Source organism: Nyctereutes procyonoides, unplaced genomic scaffold, assembly GCF_905146905.1.
Source record: "Nyctereutes procyonoides isolate TBG_1078 unplaced genomic scaffold, NYPRO_anot_genome, whole genome shotgun sequence".
In the NCBI taxonomy this organism is placed as follows: Eukaryota; Metazoa; Chordata; class Mammalia; order Carnivora; family Canidae; genus Nyctereutes; species Nyctereutes procyonoides.
Window position 1 is genome coordinate 67,775,372 of NW_026575126.1, and position 21,918 is coordinate 67,797,289.

At 42.6% G+C, this 21,918-nt stretch overlaps 1 protein-coding gene across 2 annotated transcripts in view; it reads right to left on the minus strand.

The window, feature by feature from the left end:
* The window catches only part of SMURF1 (SMAD specific E3 ubiquitin protein ligase 1), a 109,429-nt gene extending 102,439 nt beyond the window's left edge, over positions 1 to 6,990 (minus strand). For both annotated transcript variants that reach the window (XM_055340217.1, XM_055340215.1), the window contains exon 1: positions 6,700 to 6,990. In XM_055340217.1, coding sequence (XP_055196192.1) covers positions 6,700 to 6,754 — 55 coding nt within the window. In that variant the 5' untranslated portion in view covers positions 6,755 to 6,990. The remainder of the gene's footprint in view (positions 1 to 6,699) is intronic.
* Between the last annotated feature and the right edge of the window lie 14,928 nt (positions 6,991 to 21,918).

Below are 21,918 nucleotides of genomic sequence, written 5' to 3' on the forward strand. Positions count from 1 at the left end.
ATTACTAGAGGCAAAATTGTTTGATCAAAGGGTATATACATTTATTATCTGATAGTAACAAACTCCCCTCCTTACTCTATTGTGCCAATTTGCATTTCACAGCCAACAGTGTGGAAGAGTTTCTGCTTTTCCACACCTTTGTCATCCCTAACATATCTTCAAACTCTTCGGTCTCTGCCAATCTGCTAACTGAAAAACGGTTTCACTCCTAGTTTTAACTGGTGTTTTGTTTGGTATGTAGGGCTGGGTATCTTTTTGCCTGTTTGAAACCCATTTTCTTTCTTTTTTGTGAATTGTCTATATTCCTTGCAAACAGGTTATTGGCCTTTTCCTCACTGAATTCTGAAAGCTCTTTATATACTAAGGAAGCTAGACTTTTATTTTCATATAGATTGCAAATTGTTTTTCCTAGTTTGTCTTCACATATTAATTTTTATTCATTTTCTTTTTCCATGGAGAAATTTCCTATCCAACTACTTAAGTTTTTTTTTAATTGTTTATTGGCTGATTCTTTTGGATTTCTAAAGCTATAAATCATATCATTTGCAAATAACAGAAATTTTGCTTTCCTATGTCTTTTTCTAGTCAATGAACAATTCTGACAGTGCATATCCCTGTATTGTTCCTGATTTTAATGGGAGTGCTTCCAAGGATTCACAGTTACAGATGATGCTGGCTTTGGCTTTAACGCTGTTTCTCTAAGGAACTTTCTGAATACATGGAGAATTCAACAGTTTGTTCTCGAGTATATTTCTCATGTTTATCAATAGGCTTTATAGATTTTCTTCAGTGTCAAAGTATACCATTAGCTTTAGCATTTTACATAATTATCTAGGAATAAGAATTAACAGGAACTTATGACTCTGTATTTACACCATGCTACTCTATAAATAATTCATAACTACTCATAATATTTAATCCACATCGAGTCCCTGTGTGACATGAAAAGGCAGGTATCTTGCATCACAGACAAACTGGATCTCTAAAAGATAGTATTTCTAAGCACCCCCTTTCCCCATAGTGGCACTGTTGGGAGCTAAAAATCAGATTCAGACCTTTGGACTCCCATCCCAGTGTTTAAGCCATAAGAAAGCACCACCGGCCTTTGGAGAATTTAGTGAATATCCAACATACAAAGAAAAAAATAGGCTGCTCTCTACAACCCGCAGCTTAGCAACATCCTCTTCCAGACTCCTGAAAGCAACCTCCAAGTTGGACTCAGGAGCTTGAAACATCTGAAACGCATCACCCAGCAGCCAGCATAATAGGTTCATGCTCAGTGATACACAATGTTGCCGACATTCCTCAGCCAATTAGAATTCCTTTCAGCTGCGATGGAGGTGAACACAGCTGGAATTAGGTGGGGCGCTTCGCCAGATGCACTGATTGTACATTATTTATGCCTTGTTTTAAAACAATAAAAGGGGTTTTTTTTTTCTTTAAGCCAGAAGTATGGAAACAACATTGCACTTAGTTTAAATACCCAAATGGATTAAATTGCATCTGTGGACACAACAGTAATTCTAACATTTTAAAAAGAAGATACGCCTGATCCACATGGCTAGGTGCTTTTGTTTTTCAACAGAGCTTTCCAGCTCCTCTCTAAGTAGCACGCTTAGGGACTGTGGTCAGCTACGATGAGCATGCAGTGGAAGACAAGCCAATATGAATTAGGGGCTGTCTCTCAATAAAATCACTTACAGAACAGCAAGCAAACCAGTCACTTACGAAGCTGAGGGATATAAATAAATAAATGGCCACACAGTTTTAATTCTCTACTTGTTTAAAAATAGTTAACCTCTAAAATGGTTCTGAAATTACAAAAATTTGATCCAAATAAGAATTCTAAAAGTTAGGGTTTCTCAACCAGAAAATCTGAGGCTTGCCAAAATACTAAATTATTTCATCTATTTCAGAAGGTTCTTAAACTTCCCTTTTGCTCTTGGCACTCAATAAAATGCACAATTCAGCTATTTTAACTTTTAACCAGTGCCCACAAACATGTTACAAAACTGCCAGTCTAGTCAAGTGGATCACTGAGCTGATGTTGAAATATTATGGGTCAGTCTTTCTTTTTTCTTATTCATGAGGAAAGACTTCTTCCCAAGTGACTCAGCCCCCAGAACCTCCCCTTACCCCCAGCTTTCCACACTAGGACCCAACAACGTGACCAGAGAAAATGAAAATTTGTAAAAGAGAAGGAAAAATTCAAAGTTCAGGTACCACTTTCACGGTCGCAAAAACAGGAGTTCTGACCTCAAATAGTTAGACTTGAAGGCAAAAAACTCTAGTTGGATTTCATTACAACTGCTATAAAAATACAGATAGAAATAAAGTGTAAGAAATATTTCATTGCCCAGGTCAGTTAAGTGGGGCAAGAAGCTTTAAAAAAAAAAATGGATTTGAAAAAAAAAAAAAATGGATTTGAGGGACACCTGGGTGGCTCAGCAGTTGAACGTCTGCCTTCGAATCAGGCCGTGATCCCCAAATCCTGGGATCGAGTCCCACATCGGGCTCCCTCTGAGGAGTCTGCTTCTCTCTCTGCCTGTGTCTCTGCCTCTCTCTCTCTCTCTCTCTCTCTCTCTCTCTCTTTCTCTATGTGTGTCTCTCATGAATAAATATTTTTTAAAAAATGGATTTGAGAAAAAAAGGCTTCTCTTAAGACAACCCAAATGTGATCAAACCACAAATAAAATCGGTTTGATTTTATATAAACCTGTATTTGAAAGAATGTGATTTAGAGTAAAATTGAAGTTTTGCCATCCATCCCACACCCTTAGCTAACTCAGCTCAAATAAGTGCCTTGACCGTACCTTCCTAAACTTGAGGCTGACCCTGAAGAAAATGTTCTACAAACTCAGAAGCAGTTCATGGCTAAACACCAATGATATATTCCACCTTAGCCTGGTTACGGTTGTTAAAACCAAAAGTTCTGCCTGCCTTACATAAGGGAGAGTTTCCTGTGGGCACGACTGGACAAAGGCAACACTCTTAACAGCTTGCTTAACCTTTAAGAGAAACCGATCTATTCCAAATCAATTAGGCACCCGTTATTGATGAATTAGTTATTAACAGTTATTAATACAACTATTTCTCTCCAAGTTGCATCATCTGGATGCCAAAGCCCAAGTCTGCCTTACTTCCCATGTGCTACAACTTTAAAAATAGCCTCCATTTCCACATGCTATCAGGGAAGGTCTCTTCCCCCTCCTTGACTTGGAATTAGAATATTTCTCTCTTCTAACACACAGGCACACTCCAAAAGACATAAAAACACAAGGAGATCTGAAAGTATTGCAAGGCATAAAAACACAAAAAAAGTTTAGGCATTTGCTATTTCAACTAACTAGTTAACACTGAGAATAACATTTAATTTGCTTGAAGAGCACCATGGAACCCTTAAGGTTCAAAATTCCATTCTTTACAACAAACTGGCCTAAATGACATATCTGGGATTCATTTGCGTACCACATAAGAACAAAGTTTTTGCAAACCCGGCTTGAATTTAAAATAAAAGTGTTTCCAAAGTGTTTGATTTGCCAGTGAACTCTAAATGTCTGCAAGATAATGTTCTTTAAGATAACTTGATTTTGCACGAATTATGCCCCAATCTAACTGGACCTGTTTAAAAACTATTTTCCTGTTAAAATACAATAAAGACATCCATTAAAGTTAAGTTCTTTGAATTATAAAGACTCAAATATTCTTTTACTGCAGAGGCCAGGCCTCCAAAGCAGCTCCACATACCACCCAATCATTTCCAAAAACCGAAAGGGTTCCATAGAGAAAAAGCTATAGCATAATCAACACCAAAATTAAGGCTTCGCATAAATCAAACACAAGTGCTGTGTTTTAACAGAAATCTCTGAATATCAGCATTGAGACTTAATAACAGACAGCATTAGTACCCAGCATAATGCGGAATAAGTAGGTACCCAAAATGAGAAAGAGAATCAAAGGTTGTTACAATAAAGTTGAAATCTCATCTTATATGAAGAAACGGAGACCCAGCAAGGTTACCTAATTTGTTCCATATCATGCAGTTTACGGGAGATTTGCCCAAAATCACGTCTCTTAATTTTAAATCCAATGCTCTCCTCACCACCAAATACAACTGTGGACCTCAAATTTTAAAGGCTGTTTTATACTCCAGTGTCTTCAGATGTTGCCTGGAATTATACTCTGTGTGATATTACTTACTGGTTAGAATGCCCCTTGTTTTTAAAAAAAAAAATTTTTTTCAAATATCACGCATAGAAATAAACTCTAAAACTTGTAACAAGAGTATACAACTTTTGAAAGATGGCTACCCAATATGCCAGAAAAGAAGAGATTTTCAAACTGCCCTGGACAACCTTAAAGATGATGCCAAAACCTACTCTACACGAAAACATCTGAGGTTCCAGCACCTCAACATAAATTAACATTCAACAGACAACAGACATGGATCTGCCATCACCACTAAAAATCCTGTTTCAGGGATGACCACACTCACACATCATCCCAATCACTAACACCAACAGGGTTGAAGGGAAAGGGAGCTTTGGAAATAACACTCATCACTTGATCCTTCAGTATCAAATGCCATCCAAAACTCTTCAAAGCATTTCTGTATCTTTGGCATGTAAATTTCTGAATCCAAAAATAATTTGGGAGGACAAACCAAGCCCTCCCTCCCTTTCACAAGGGAAAGGCTCAGACCTGCCAACTTGGTTTGATATATAAATGTATATATGATACAAACATTGTAATGAGAACCTATTCCTTCTGAAACATTAATCACATTTCTACCAAAACTCATGAAATCAGTTATTTCTGCTTTTAACAAGAAAAATGAAACCAATCTGATGTCAATTACAGATTACACTGTAAATTAGAATCCAATTAAAGTTGTCAGTAATTAAAGTTTTACAAGCATTACAAAGTCAAAAACATGGCTTTCATGTAACCATAAAAATAACAATGCTTTATACTGTATCTACATAGTGAGAAGCATTTCCTCCTGGCCCTGGAACAGAGTATGTTCCTCCAGAAGCAAAGATCCCTGGGACAGATGGCTGTTTCTTCACACAACCAGGGTCTGGATTTGGGTCCAAATCATTACCTGGCCGCCTTATCTTGTAACCTAATCTGACACCTTTCTACAAAAAAAAAAAAAAAAAAAAAATTACAACCCTTTTCTTGAGAAAAATGTGAGTCACGCAACAACTCCGTACTTTCAAAGGAAACTTTCGTTTGAAAACGATCGCCCATTGTTATTTTCATGGATTTTACCGAAATTAGGGCTACGCATCTGCCACAAAGTGTCCAAAACTCAAATTTGCTCTCTGAAAGCATCCGACCGAACTCTGACTCTGGGGTCCTCGCCAGACTGGCCATCGAACAGAAAAATCCAAGGGAAAGCCCCCCGACAGGAACTAGCCTCAACTTTGTATTTCCCTTCCAGGGCTGGAAATACTCGAGTCCGGAAAGTCCCCTGGCAGACGCGTGTCTGCAGCCCTACGATCCGGCCTAAGGTGTGAATCTGAACCGGGAGGCGAGGCCGCAGCTCCGTGGCCCCGAGGGCCGGGGAAGGGGCCGCCGGCGAGGGGCGCATCCACCCGCGGCCGAACCACCGCGTCGCCGGCCGCAGCCGAGCTTCGCGCTCACCCTGGAAGGTGGCACTACAGAGCCTCCGAGGAGACGCGGGCACTTCATTGAGGACTCGGTGAGAGTGAATCGAGGAGCCGGCGTTCGTGCAGCTGCCACAGCCTCCAGTGGGGGGCGGGGGACCCTCAGCCCCACTCAGGGCTCTAGGATGGGGGGCAGTGCTGGGAAAGTGCAATGGGGGAAGTACCGGGGCAGCACGGCAGGCAGCCGACAGTGGCCTGGCCCGAGGCACAGAGGAAGTGGGCCAGACTCAAGAGGCCTGGAGCAGCGGGGAAGTGAAGAGAACAGGACCGGGACACGCTACACCACAGGACTGAGGAATTCGAGGCTGAAGGAATGGGTGGAGGCGGCGAGACCCAGCGAGGGGGCGGGGCTGCGAGATAAGCAGGGGCGGGGCCTAGGGGGAAAGGGAGCGGCCCCGCCGGAGGAGAATAAAGGGGCGGGGCCGGGAGGGGAGAAGCCGGACGGGGGTAGGTGGGGGCGGGGGGAGTAAGAACCGGGAGGGTAGGGGGGCGAAGCGCCGGGTACCGCGGAGAAGAGGCCGCCGAGCCGAAGAGGATGGGGAGGTGGGGAGAAGCGAGGGCGGGGCCGAGAGCGAGGGGCGGGGCCGGGAGGGAGAGCGAGGAGGCAGGTGAGGGGAGAGCGGGGAAAGCGAGGGGGAGGAAGGGGGCTGAGCGGCGGGGGGCGGGGCCAAGAGGGGAGCGAGAGGGGAGAGCCCGGGGCCGAGGGGGGGCCGCGGGCAGGGACGCGACGGGGCAGGTGGGGGGGGCAGGAGGGGAGCCGGAGGGCCGCGGTGGGGGGGGAAGGTGGGGGGGGTGAGGAGCGAGGGGGCGGGGCCGGGAGCCGCGAGGGGGCGGGGCCGGGAGCGCGGGGCGAGGGGCACTCGCGGAGGGGGGTGACGAGGTCCTGGGACAACGGCCGGCGTGGGGGAGGGCCACTCCACCGGGGCGCTCTGCGGGAAATTCCGGGGCTGCTGGGGGCCGTGCGGGGCGCCAGCGGGCGCCGGTGGGGTGTGCGGGGGGAGGCGGGTGGGCCTCCCGCCGGCCGTACCTGTCAGACGGATCTTAATGCTGGAGCCGTTCCTGCGCGTCCCGGGGTTCGACATCTCCCGCCAACGATCGGGCAGCCGCGGATCCAGCGCCGCCGCCCCCCGGCCCGGCCCGGCCCGGCCCCGCCGCCGCCGCCTCAAGGTTACGGCTCCGGGCTGGGCGCCGGGGTCCGAGCCGGGACACAAACTCCGCGGCCCAGGCGTCCGGGCGGCGGGAGGATGGTCGAGCGGGGGGATCGGCGCTCGACCCGGCGCCCCCGACCCTCGCCCGCTCCCAGCCGAGCCCAGTCCAGAGCCGCCGCTGCCTCCGCCGCCACCGCCACCGCCACCTCCTCCTCCTCCTCCTCAGAGCCGGACGCCCGCCGCCCTCGCCGCTTCCGCCGCCGCCGCCGCCTCCCGGAGCCGCGCGCGCTCCCGCCGCCGTGCCGACCCGGCCCTGCGCGTGCCCGCGCCGTGCGCCCCCGCGCCTGCGTGCGTGCGCGCACCCGAGAGCACGCCGGGGCGGGGCGGGGCTACGTCGCAGGCCTGGCTAAGGGCGCGCGGGGTCTGGAGCCAGTGGCGGGGCCTGCCCACGTCCTCCCCCCGGGAGCCGGGCAAAGGAGCTCGGGGCCTGGGAGCGGAGCTCGCCCTGGAGGCCGGGGGAAGGCGAAGCTAGGATGCGGGGCCCCATGTGGGCCCTCGAACCGCCACCCTCAGTCTTCGCCACATTGTCCAAGGGAGCAGGTTTGCAGATGCGGACCGAATTGATTTTCCGGGTGTCTCTCCAGCCTCCGGGGCGCCCGCCCCCCCCCCACATAGATATTGGAAGGAGGATTACGTGAACCCGTAGCCTGTTACGACACACCAAGCACCTTGCACAAATAGGTACCACTTTTTCTTTTTCTTTTTTTTTTTTTTGAGTAGAGCTTTCAGAGAATGCAGTTTCAATGGAGAGACTTCTCAAAGACACAAAAGTCCCCTACGTGTGTTCTGTGCAACTAGTGCGCTCTGTTGACCCGTTACACTTGCCAGAATCGCTGGAAGTGCCATATATGGACAAGGTAAACAAGATGGGAGAGAGGGATAAAGTTGAGTAGATGTTTGTTATGATCCAATCTGCATACAATCCAAACCAACAAAGGCAGCTTTACGGCCTTGGTTTCCCCGCCATCTGCTAACACATCCCTCCCAGGATTGCAGAGTTGAACTAAAAACTAACATTTTCCCTCCTCCCAGAGTTGCAGGGTAGAGCTAAGAGCTCATTAGGCTTTCTCCAGCAAACAAACTCCTCTCTTTGTTAACCTTTAATGGAGAGGAAATAACTGTTACCAAAGAAGAAAAGCTGGGCTTGTTTACCAAAGTTGTTTTTGACCAACTACCTAATTCTTGGAAAGCCTTTATTTGGTTTGTATCTTAAGGAGCCAAGCTCTGAGCCCTTGAGCCACCCGCTTCAGTCAGAGACTTTCCTGGGGTCACAACCTTCGAAATAGATCCCTCGAGGGCCCCTAGACATGCCTTACCCCTTCGCCCCGCCTCAAGCTGAACCCAGTGGAAGCTGAGTGTCTCTAGACTGGATTCAGAGCTGCCTTGCTGCCTCTTGAGCTTCAGTCATTCAGTCAAATCAAAAGACATGCCCTTGGGTGGCTCAGTCAGTTGGGCATCTGGCTCTTGATTTTTGGCTCCGGTCATGATCTCAGGGTTGTGAGATCGAGCCTGGTGTCAGGCTCTACACTGGGCATGGAACCTGCTTGAGATCCTGTCTCTCCCTCTGCTCCTCCCCTGGTCTTTCTCTCTCTCTCTCTCTCTCTCTCTCTCTCTCTCTCTCTCTCTCAAATAAATGTATCTTTAAAAAGAAAATGGTCCAGACCATTTCTGTGGCCCCTTAAAGCTCAGACTGAATAATTCTAGTGAAGTATCCAAGAATACAAGCTATGTTTAAGCAACAGAGCAGTAGACCCAGAATCGAGCTGTTACTCTGTAGGCAATTGTCACTAAGAGTGAGTCCCTAGGGTCCAAATAGATCCATTTAGAGTCTCTAACCCCTGCCCCCAAGTGACCGTCATTATTCTTTCAATCCACCTATTATCTCTTCTCTTCATTTCCGTATTCAAGAAGTCCCTTCTCTCTCAACCAGACTAAACCTCTCTCTGCTTGCCTGAGTGCTGGCCCCTGTTCTGATCCCTAGCTATTCCCAATCTAAAATCCTTCCATTTCTTAACCTCGTTGTTTTCTTACCTGCCTAGATGTCTGGGTCTTTTCCTGATTGTTTCCTCAACACATGAGACAGGAGGTCACTTCTGGAGGTCACTGAAAGGCATTTTGTTTACTCATGAACAAGTCATTGCCGCTTTCATTTAACCAAATAACACCTAACCGTGGCTTTCAACATGGCCTACCCAAGGAGGGCCTTCCTAATGGAAGCTAACGTTTTATCCATAAGCAAACTCCAGCCACCACTATGTGGCCCAGGGACAAGGAAGACTAAATAAGTCACAGCTATAGCATTTCAGAGGCTCATGGACCGGATGAAACAGACACAGAAAGTGCTGACAAGGACACAGTGATGAAAGTGTGTACTAATGGCTAGAACATAAATTACAGGACCGTTCTGCCTGGGAGGAGAAGGATGGGAAAATCACAGAAGAGTCATGGAAGACCTCAATCCAGAATGTAAATGCAGTGTTCAAAGTTGTTGGACAAGGGCATTATAGGCAGAGGGGAGGGCTTGTGCAGAAGGATGAAAATGAATGTTTTTTCCAGCACAGATTTCAGCATAAGTGCAGTAACATAACTGTTGGATCTTTTTTTTTTTTTACTGTTGGATCTTCTACCTGCACACCTGACCCTATTTAAAAGTTGACAAAGATGAGGGGCGCCTGCGTGGCTCAGTCAGTTAAGCATCTGACTCTTGATTTCAACTCAGGCCCTGATCTTAGGATCTGGCTCTGTGCTCAGCGAGGAGTCTGCTTGAACTTCTCTCTCCCTCCCTCTGTCCCTTCCCCAGCCCTGTGTGCATACACACTCACTCTCTTGAATAACTAAATCTTTTAAAAAGTTGATAAAAATGATAAAAGCGGGATTCCTGGGTGGCTCAGCAGTTTAGTGCCTGCCTTCTAGAGCAGTGCCTGCTCAGGGTGCGATCCTGGAGTCCCAGGATTGAGTCCTGCATCAGGCTCCCTGCGTGGAGCCTGCTTCTCCCTCTGCCTATGTCTCTGCCTCCCTCTCTCTCTCTCTCTGTGTCTCTCATGAATAAATAAATAAAATCTTTTAAAAAATGATAAAAGGTATTGACCTACATAAAATTTATCAGCCACAATTTTGTGCTAAACCTGTGGCCCAGCCCTTATCCTGAACTGAAGGTACTTTGATATCCATTCATTATGTATCAAATTTGTCAAAAATACTATCTTCTAAAGATGTCTGGAACAAGTAGATGGGAAGTGTTTAACAATTCTGCTGAGACAGAGATGAAATTTGGTATCTTCAAGTGCCCTCTCTGCAGTGACTTTACAAAAAGTGCCGTTTTGGGGCAGCCCCAGGGGCACAGTGGTTTAGCGCCGCCTTCAGACCTGGGATCGAGTCCCATGTCAGGTTCCCTGCATGGAGCCTGCTTCTCCGCTTCTCCCTCTGCCTGTCTCTCTGTCTCTGTCTCTCTCTCTCTCTCTCTATCTGTCGTGAATAATTTTTTTTAAAACCTTTAAAAAAAATTACAAAAAGTGCCGTTTTGACTTTGACCCTGCTTTCTATGTAGGATTTGGCAACTTATTTCTCCTAAATGTATCACTTTCCTTTGTCAGTGTTATTGGGCATTTGAAACACTTTCCAGTGAGGGTGGAAAAAAATCTCTTTGCATCTAACCTCAGTAGTTCTTAACCTGTCTTTTGAGTCCCAAACCTCTTCAGGGAATCTGATGGAAACAATGGATCCTAAGCAGCCCCGGTGGCGCAGCGGTTTAGCGCCGCCTGCAGCCCAGGGCGTGATCCTGGAGACTGGTGATCGAGTCCCACATCAGGCTCTCTGTATGGTGCCTGCTTCTCCCTCTGCCTCTCTCTCTCTCTCTCTCTCTCTCTCTCTCTCTGAATAAATAAATAAATAAATAAATAAATAAATAAATAAATAAATAAATAAATAAATAAATAAAATCTTAAAAAAAGAAACAATGGAAATAATGGATCCTTTTCACAGAAAAGTTAATATGTGCAGATATACACCAAATTTACATCCAATTTCAATGGATTCATTATCTCTGGAAACCAATTTGAGGATCCTGTAGGGTCCCATAGCCCTTAGATTAAAAACTCCTAATCTGAAGGAAATGATCGAGCAAATCATGCTAGAAACATCCCATATGTATGTGTCCAGGAGCCAATACAGCAGAAGCCCTTTCTGAAGGCAGTGGGTATGCATCCTGAAAAGAGGGCAGCTGTGGCCCACAAATACCCACACTCTACTGGGCTCAACAACGTTACCAACTAGTGCCAGAGCAAGTTAGTTAAATTCACCAAGCCTCACTTAGCTCATCTGTACAATGGAAATAATAGTGCCTCTCACTATTGTGAGGTTTAAATTAGATGTAGATTTAGCAGTCTACTAGAGCAGGCCCTTAGTAAATGGTAGTTGTTATTAGTACATGTAAAATGCATGTACTAGTCTTTCCCCAAAACCTACGGTACTATTATCCTAGGGAAATCGGGGATGTTGTACAGAAGTGCCTGGCGGCTATACCAAATATCTCTTGGGAGTACACTGCTGTACCTGAGCTGGTGCCTCTGTGGCCAGTGGCTAGATCAGACTAGCCTTTAAGATCTTTCCTAGATCTAGGATCTGGGTCTCTTTTGCTTTTGCTTTTAAAAGCATTAAGTTTTTTAAACAATCAGATATACAAAGTTGTGATTAATTAGCACATTTCTTTATCCTTTTATGCCCAGAGGTTTTTAATTACACCCTAAGCTTAATATTACCAATATGCAAGTCTTTCCATGTTATTATCATTGGTAGGCTTTATCTTTGGCAGGATCTTTCTTTTTAAAGATTTTATTTATTTTTTTATTTGAGAGAGAGCACATGCACAAGCAGGGGAAGGGGCAAAGGGAGAGGAAGAGAGAATCTTAAGCAGACTCCATACTCAGCACAGAGCCCGCATGGGGCTCCATCTCACAACCCCGAGATGATAACCTGAGCCAAAACCAAGAGTTGGACACCCTGGTAGGATCTTTTGTTTTGTTTTGTTTATTTATTCATGAGAGACACAGAGAGAGGCAGAGACATAGGCAGAGGGAGAAGCAGGCTTCCCACAAGGAGCCCCATGCGGGACTCGATCCTGGAGCCCATGAGCCAAAGGCAGACACTCAACCACTGAGCCACCCAGGAGTCCCGGATCTTTTTTAATTAAAATGTTTATTGACATCATTGTAGATTCACGTGCAGTTGTAAGAAATAATACAGAGAGATCCTTGGTGCACTGTGCCCACTTTCTCCAATAGTAACATTTTAAAAAACTATAGTATAATACCACAACCAGGATATTGACATTGATACAACCCAATGATGTTCAGATTTTCCCAGTTTTACTTGGATTTATGTGTATTAAGTTCTACATATTTTTAACACCTATGTGGGTTCAAGTATCCACCGCACAGACGAACTAGTGAACTGTTCCAATACCACACTTTCCTCATCCTCATGTTGTCCTTTTATACCCACACCCTTTGTCCCACCACCAACACCTGGCAACTACTATTCTATCATGCATTTCTAAAATGTGGCCAATTCAAAAATGTTACATAGATGGAATCATATACAATATAATCTTTTAGAATGGGTTTTTCTCACTCAGCATATTTCCCCAGGAAATTCATCCAAATCATTACATGTTTGAATAGTTTGTTCCTTTTCATTACTGAGTAGTATTCCATGGTTTGGATATATCACTTTTTGTTTAACCATTGGAGGACCTGGGCTAACTCTAGTTTTCAGTTATTATAAATAAACAACTATGAACATTCATGTGCAGGCATTTATGTGAAGATAAGTTTTACTTTCTCTGGAATAAGAGCCCTAGAGTACAACTGCTGTGTCATATGGAAATTCCATGTTTAGTGTTGTAAGAAACTGTCAAACTTTTTTTAAGTGGCTGTAGCATTTTACTTTTCTACTAGCAATGTTTCTCAGCATCCTTGCCACATTTGGTATTGTCACTGTTTTTCCTTTTGGCCATCCCAGTAGGCATATAGCTATATTTTATTGCTGTGGAATTATCTGAGATTTAGATTATTTCTTCAAATATATGCAACCAAGGGACAATTCTAGAAAAAATAATAATTCCAGGCACATAAATGGCTCAATCAGTTAAGTGTCTGCCTTCAGCTCAAGTCATGATCTCCAGGTCCTGGAATCAAACCCTAGGATCAAGCCCTGTATTGGGCTTCCTCCTCAGTGGAGAGTCTGCTTCTCTATCTTCCTCTTCCCCTTCCCCCAATCCTGCTCCTACTCTCTCCCTCAAATAAATAAATAAAATAAAATAAATATTAAAATTAAAAAAATAAAGATCCTAGTTGAACCCCACAGTCTGCGTTCAGAAACAGCTAAGGTCATAGTGAAAATAAAATGATTGAACTGCTATTATACATTTAAAAATGTAGTTTTAAAAAATAAAAATGTAGTTTTGTCTATAGAGTATTTCCCACTTACATAAGAAGTGTTTTAAACAATTGACTATCCTATAAAAATAATTAAGACACTGGCTGAGAATATACTCTCATTTTTGAAAATTCAGACATGACATTTTTATTTTATTTTTATTTTTTTAATTTTTTTCTTTTTTTTTTTTATTTATGATAGTCACACACACACAGAGAGAGAGAGAGGCAGAGACATACGCAGAGGGAGAAGCAGGCTCCATGCACCGGGAGCCCGACATGGGATTCGATCCCGGGTCTCCAGGATCGCGCCCTGGGCCAAAGGCAGGCGCCAAACAGCTGCGCCACCCAGGGATCCCGACATTTTTATTTATTTTTTATTATTATTATTTATTTATGATAGTCATACAGAGAGAGAGAGAGAGAGAGAGGCAGAGACATAGGCAGAGGGAGAAGCAGGCTCCATGCACTGGGAGCCTGACGTGGGATTCGATCCCGGGTCTCCAGGATCACGCCCTGGGCCAAAGGCAGGCGCCAAACCGCTGCGCCACCCAGGGATCCCCCGACATTTTTATTTTAAATAAGCAAATGCGAGCCCAGGCTTCTGGTCTACTACTACTTTATAATCTCACAATTTCTACTGGTCTAGAAAAATAAGATGAGGGACACCTGGGTGGCTCAGTGGTTGAGCACTTGCCCTCAGTTCAGGGTGTGATCCTGGAGTCCCAGGATCAAGTCCCACATTGGGCTCCTTGCATGGAGCCTGCTTCTCTCTGTGTGTCTCTGCCTCTCTCTCTCTCTCTCTCTCTCTCTCTCTCTCTATATATATATATATATATATATATATATATATATATATATATATCATGAGTAAATAAATAAAATCTTTTAAAAAAAGAAAAAGAAGATGAATATTCTCTAAGTTTGTTGTATCTCATCTGTAATTTATAAGCAACAATAACCAGGGAAATCAACAAACCAAAGAAAATCCCAAGTAAGACCCTGAATCATTGTTCATTGGCTTAAAAATGTTGCTAGTTTTTGGACAGGGTTAAAGGAAGCTCTCCATTATTCTAGGCCAATGGTTCTCAAAAGTATGGTCACTGAAGTAGCAGCATCACCAGGGGACTATTAGAAATGAAATTCTCAGACACCACCCCAGACCTACTGCATCTGAAACTCGGAAGGGCCCCAACAATTGATGGTTGAACAAACCCTCCAGGTGATTCTGATGCAGGCTTATGTTTGAGAGCCGCTATGAAAGGTATATTGTTACTTTCCCTGGTGTCCTAACTCAAGGAATAGAGCAGTGATGTGCAAAACAAAAGTACTTTGGCCAGAATGTTAAAAACAACTATATGTAACAAGCAAAAATGGGACATACTAGAAGAGCTTCTGCAGGTCATAGAATTCTTGTTAGATTTTATGATAGAATACAGGCAGCAATCAACACATCTGAACAGCCAAGAAGCAGATTTTTTCTTAATGAGGAATAGTATGTCCAGGACACCACCCTGCTCCCCTAGGACTTAATGCCACCTGTCCATACATCTCAAGATTGTAAGCACCAAAGAGTTCCTGACTGGCTGAATCTAGACCCAGCCCCAAGCCCTGGCTGCTGGCGGACAATGAACAGGAAAGATAAAGCCACTTCGACTTTTGTAGTGGGAACTAGGCCACTGCCTCCTGCCGAAACTACACATAGTAGGGCTTTTTCCCTAATAGGAAGAGAACTGAACAACCCCCACATGGCTGATGTCTGCCTCACAAAGCGATGGGGGATGGAAGGCAGCAGACTAACATTTGCTATGATTTTATTAAACTGATGCCAATAATTTATAGTCCGGTTGTTTTAATCCCCAAGCACATACAGACTCTAATGTGAAGACAGAGGAAGCCTAACAAGAAGAAAGGCTGAAGGAATTCTGTAATTTAAACCATGCAGGAAAATTCATGAATCACATCACTCTTGTGCTAATTAGCAAGAAAAGACTTGTAGTAAGTGCCCATCTGTGACAAATATTAACCATGGTTTGTGCTGGCAAGGAGGTGACCCAATTCCCCAGTCCTACAGATGCGCTGAACCAGTAACCAAAGCATCGCTCTCTGCATTCTGCACAGCGTTTGCATCAAACTCATCTTTCTGCCGAGATCCGGCGAGGCTCTAATCTTACCCTGATTGTGCAAAAATAGAAACAAGTACAGATGAATGTGACAAAGATTCCCCTAGTACCAAGAAAGGGGCGGGAGCTGTGTACCTCATTATTTAAAGGCATTCATATAAACAAATTAAGTTAATTTGGGGTTCTGGTTTGTGTGAGGGAGGGATGCTTATATAATTATTAGGTTCCATTCTTGCTTAGTGAACATGATAAAGATTTTCAAGGATAGCTATTTCCAATCCACTTTCTTCAGTGCCTGTCCATAGCACTGTCCATGTGCTGAAAGCAGACCTTTTGTCCACCTATCCATCTCTCTAGACTGCATCAATCCTCTGTCTGCTCAGGATCCTCCTGGAGGGATGGGGGAGGGTGGGGCTTAAGCCACAGAGGAGCTTGATGATGCCCAGTTTTTCTTCCCAAGAACATGGTTTTGTCATTTGTATGCACCAATTTATTTTTTAAAAAGTTCACTTTTCCTCTTTATTGTACAGTATAATATAAGCAAACATTTATTAGGAAACTTCAGTGTGCCAGGCAATGGGCTAATGTGCAAGGAATTTTTTTTCCTATTAGAAACATTTTTGTTGTGATATATAACACACGTATGGAAAAGTTAAACTCCTATGCAGTCACCAGGAGGTAAAGAAATAGAACATCTAAAGAAATAGAACATCACCAGACCATAAAAGACACCTGCATTCATCCTCCCAATCACAATCTTTCCCAGCCTCCTCCCGATGTAACCACTCTCCTCTTATTGTAATCATTTCTTTGCTTTTATTCATAGTTTTATCAATTAAGTATACGGTTCTCTTTTGCCTGTTTTTTAACTTTATGTAAATGGAACCATACAGTATGTACTATTTTGTACTGATTTTTTCCAACTCAACATTATGTTTTTGAGATTCATTCATATTATTGTATTGTGGCTATAGTTCATTTATTTTTATTGTTTGCATAGTATTCTATTGCATGACTACAATTTTTCCATTCATAGACATTTGAATGTTCCACTTTGGGGCTAATATACACATTATGTTAAACTGCATTTTGACTAATATGAGCATTATATTAAATTGCATTTTCTGATTACTAATAGGGTATTACTTTGGCTATTCAGAATCCCTTTAGTGAAGTGCATATGCAATGTTTTCAGTTTCTTTGTCCATTTTTCTGTGGGATTTGCTGTTTTTCTTACTGAGTTATGGGCATTCATTATGTAGTTTGGATATGAGCTGTCAGGTCTTTTTCCAATTTTTTTATTGTGGCAAAATATACATAATATAAAATTTACCATCCTAACCACCTTTAAATGTAAAGTCAGTGGTCTTTTTTTTTTTTAATGATTTTATCTATTTATGAGAGAAACAGAGAGAGACAGAGACATAGGGAGAGAGAGAAGCAGGCTCTTTAGAGGGAGCCTGATGCAGGACTCAATCCCAGGACCCTGGGATCATGACCTGAACAAAAGGCAGATGCTCAACCACTTAGCCACCCATGTGCCCCATAAAGTCAGTGGTCTTACATACATTTATAATGTTGTGCTTCACCACCATCACCCATCTCCAGAATTCATTTCATCATGTAAAACAAACTCTCCACCCATTTGACAACTCCCCATTGTCCCCTTCCCCCAGCCCCTGGCAATCACCATTCTGCTGTCTCTGTGAATTTGACTATTCTAGAGACCTCGTATGAGTGGAATCATATGATACTTGTCTTTTTGTAACTGGCCTGTTTCACTTAATATCCTTAAGATTCATCCACATTGTAGCAGGTTTCAGAATTTTCTCCCCTTTTAAGTCTGAATAATATTCCATTGCATGGAGAGACTACACTTTGCTTATTCATTCATCTGTCAATGGACATCTAGGTTGCTTCCATGTTTTAGGTTTTGTGAATAATGTCATTGTGAACATGGGTGTACAAATCTCTCTTCAAGACCCTGCTTTTTTTTTTTTAAAAAAAAAAAAAGACCCTGCTTTTGTTTCCTTTTGGGTAGATCTCCAAAAGTGGAATTGCTGGATCATATGGTAACTCTGTTTTTATTTTTTGAGGAATCACCATACTGTTTTCCATCATGGCCACACCATTTCACGTTCCCACCAACATGGCACAAGGGTTCCAATTTCTCCACATCCTTGCCATCACTTGTGTTTTCCAGTTTTTGATAGTAGACATCCTCGTGGCTGTGAAGTGTTATCTCATTATGTTGTTGATACACATTTCTCTGATGAGTAATGACATTTATCATCTTTTCATGTGTGCATTGGCCATTTGTAGGTCTTCGGAAAAATGTCTATTCAAGCCTTTTGTTCATTATTGAATCAGGCTGTTAGGCAAAGAATTTTAAAAGGTCGGTACGGTATGGCCCCTACATTTTGTGGCTCACATCTGGTAGTGGAAAACATCACATAAACAAATAATATATAAATGAGGCAGAAGAGCCACACTGAAGGTTTCTGTTTCTGGTGTCCATGGACAAGGGGAAGGGTTTGGCCACTTCTCCTGGATGCATGTGGAAGGAGACTTGCACGTGTCTTAAGCAGCAAGTTTCTAAAGAGTTTCAAAGATTACCAGTGATTCATTCAGGAGCATCACTAATTTAAATGTTATACTCAGGATATATGGTTGGTAACTTTATTTCTTATAAGGTAGCCCCCAAACCTTTGCTTTTTAAAAGACTCAAGTAGCTTTCTCAACAAGCCACATCTATTTCTGCTGTGAGTTTTCATCTTAGGTTGTCACTTAGAGGTATAATCAATTTAGACATTGCAGTTTGCTCAGCGAGCAGAGTCTGTGATGTCTTAACTAAGCACAAAACAGGACTGCCATGCCTCTCTCTAATAAGTGAGATTCCCTGGAATGAAGTGGGAATTCAGTTTTATTCTAAGGAATTGCTGCAAAGGAGAAAACCTGTACTTATGACAGTTGCATTTGTGGATTATGGTTGGATTCTCAACTCGTTGATGAAAATGGAGAGTCTTGAATAGTGTTATCCCAAATAAACTAGATTGCATCTGAATGGAATATTTGGATGATAATGGGCTGGTCTTAGGAGAATACCCCCTTGGAAAAAAGGGTAGAGCTAAGTACCATTAGAGATGTTTCATGGAACCCATCAGCCAATGCATCCTTCCCCTAAAGGACTTTCTACACTCTGAATGCCATCCTTTGCAGAATAATTCCTATGTAAGCAGGAGGGAGAAAGGGGGGTGTTGGGGGACTGGTGCCAACAATGAATGATTTAGACAGCTATGAATGTGCCAGTGTCTTGGGGTAGCACTAGGTTTTTTCGACAAAGAGCTATTTTTCTTCTTATTGGGAAGAATTGGATTGCAGGTTCAAAAGAAAGAGTTGCCAACTTGACCTGTGGTCACTCAGATTAGAACATTCCTGGGGTTTTGATAGAAGAGTACCTGTGATTAGGAAGCCAGATTTATGGCCACAGGCAAAGAGAAAGAAAGCCCGTGTCTATGGTATTCCAGGTTATTAGGGTAGTTATACTTTTTGGAAGTCCTTCTAGAAAAGTCTCATATAAATCACTTCCAAGCTTCCCACATCTGCACCTGTGTCTTCTTCACCTTCCCATCTGTGATGGTGGAGGGTCCAAAAAAAAAATTACTTTCAAGCTTCCTTTGGATTCTGATATCTTGGTGACCCAAACATTACCTTCTCTCCCTTTCCTCAAGACTAGAGACATGTCACAAACTAACAATCACCAGTTGCCTTTCCATTAATTGCACAGACAACTAAGAACCCAAGGCATGTAAGAACCGGGATAAACCCAGAGCAATTAATTTCCTAGCAATCCCCACATTAGGGATACAACAGGGAGTGGATTTGGGATCAGCAGAGTGGTCTTAACTACTCCTGTGTTTTCTGGCAATGTGATCATGGGTGATTCCCTTACATCTCTGAGCTTCAATTTCTTCCTTTCATGTTGTTTTTTATAAGAATTACTGGTATGAAAGATGTTACCTGTGAGAAAACTTTGTAAAAGTGTCATTTAAATAATTGTTCTTAATCTAAGGATGTTTGTATCTAAACCTTCCAGAGAAGACTTTCCTTCATAAATTTACTCAACTGAATATGTAGGTAGTAACCAGAATTTTAATAAAAGTTCCCATAAGTTTTAATAATTGTTAAATGTTATGATTATCCCACTCCCCCTACCCCCACCAAAAGAAAAAAACTTTAAAAGTTTTCTAAACAATCACATTTCTCAAAGACAAGCAAACCAGAGATGTAGAATCTTTTCCCATTTATGATTCATCCAAACCGAGTTAAAGGGTGTTTACTTTAGAGAAAAGAAACTCACACACTGAAACGCCTTTTTATTACTGGTAACTCCCAAGTCATTTATCAGACTTTCATTGTGTGGAGTTATGCTTCAGGAATTTAGGACTCAAATTCATATTCATGCAATACATCATGAGATTACACAATTTTAATGTCTTCGAGGTTTTCTATTTTTAATTATTATTCAAACACTAGCAATGACAGAATTGGGACTCCCCCTCTCTTCTAGTCAGAGGTTAGCAATTTAGTAACATCTCCCAGAATGTTTTTCTATACATATATTACCAGATATATAATATTCTAAAAAAATAATAATATATATACACTGGTATTTCTTGATTTAATGTAAGACATTATATGACTCCCTATTGTGGAAGATAAGGAATTCCATCCTCCTATTTTGGTACTTTCTTTGTATTGTTGCTTCTTCTATTTGTACTTTAAAAGTTTTTTGAGCTCATGTTTACTCTCCATCAGCCCATAACTCATGATCCTCTCCATGTTAGATGAAGATATCAATACTCCTACCTTCTCTTTTGTCCTCTATACTCCCACCTTCATATTTATCAGTTGAACCCTGACAATGTCAAGGATGACAACATTCACATTCTTCTCTGCAAGCAGAGTTGACTTTCCTGTTTTGTCTGCTGGTTCCCTGAGTTGATTGTTGCAGAATCAAAATTAAAATCCTACCACATTTTGGTTTGTTTCCTGTTTAGCCATGAGTTCTTACATAATTTTTTACCTGTTATCTCTAATTGCCTTACTTTCTTCTTATTGATGGAAGAGATTTATGTTTTCTTCATCACGTCATTAACATGACCTGGCTTCTTAGTCATTCTGTTACTCAGGTCTATCTCATTCCTCTTGTTGAAAACATTCTATCTGGAGCTGCCTTGCTGTTCTAATAAGGAACAAATAGCTTTCCAGCTTCACTGTACAACTGTTATCCTGGGATTACTTTTCAATGGACTTCTGAGTTGGTTCCGTTATTTCTTGTATCTTATGTTTTTCTTTTTGGTGATGGTGGAGGGTGGAGTGAGTTGTTTTCATTCTTTTTTGATGGTGCACATTCTCAAGCAGCTTACCTAGAAAGTATTTAGAATGTATAACCCTCCTGAATTTATATCTGAAAATACCATTATGCCTTATATGACTATAGAATTCTCAGTTGTAAGTAATTTTCCCTCAGAATTTTCAAGGTTTTGTTCCATTATATTCTACCATTCAGTGTCCCCAGAGAGAAATCTGATGCTAGTCTCATTTGCTCTTCTGTACATAACATTATTTCTCTCTGGAAATTTTTTGGATCTTCTATTTATTCTTGGTGTTCTGAAATTTCACAACATTGAATATAGATTATCATCTTTTTCTCATTTATTCATCTTGGCATTCCAAGTGAGTCCTTCAATTCTGGGTTTTTTGTTTGTTTGTTTTTTAAGATTTGAGAGAGAATATATAAGAGAGAGAAATCATGAGCAAGAGGGGAGGAGTAGAGGGAGGAATAGACTCCCCATTGAGGAGGGAGTCCAATGCAGGACTCAATCCCAGGACTCTGGGATCATGACCTGAGCTGAAGGCAAAGGATTAAATGACTGAGCCACCCAGGCACCCGAGATTCCTTCAATTGATAAGTTTTCTTTTATTATTTCTTTGATAATGTCCTTCCCTGTGCTTTCTCAATTTTTTAATTTTTAAATATTTTTTGGGGGATCCCTGGGTGGCGCAGCGGTTTGGCGCCTGCCTTTGGCCCGGGGCGCGATCCTGGAGACCCGGGATCGAATCCCACGTCGGGCTCCTGGTGCGTGGAGCCTGCTTCTCCCTCTGCCTGTGTCTCTGCCTCTCTCTCTCTCTGTGTGACTATCATAAATAAATAAAAATTTAAAAATAAATAAATATTTTTTGGAACTCCAGTTATTCATATGGCAGGCCTCCTGAATTCTCTCATTTTTCTCTCTCAACTTTTTCATCTCCGTTTCTTTCTGGTCTATAGCCTGAAATCTTTCCTTACATTTATCTTCAAACCCTTCCCTTGAATTTTGTCCTGATAATTATTTAATCTGAGGTGGTTCCTGTTCCATAGAATCTTGTTTAATGCCTGCAGTCCTATTTTCTCAAACCTGTTAAAAATATAGTAATT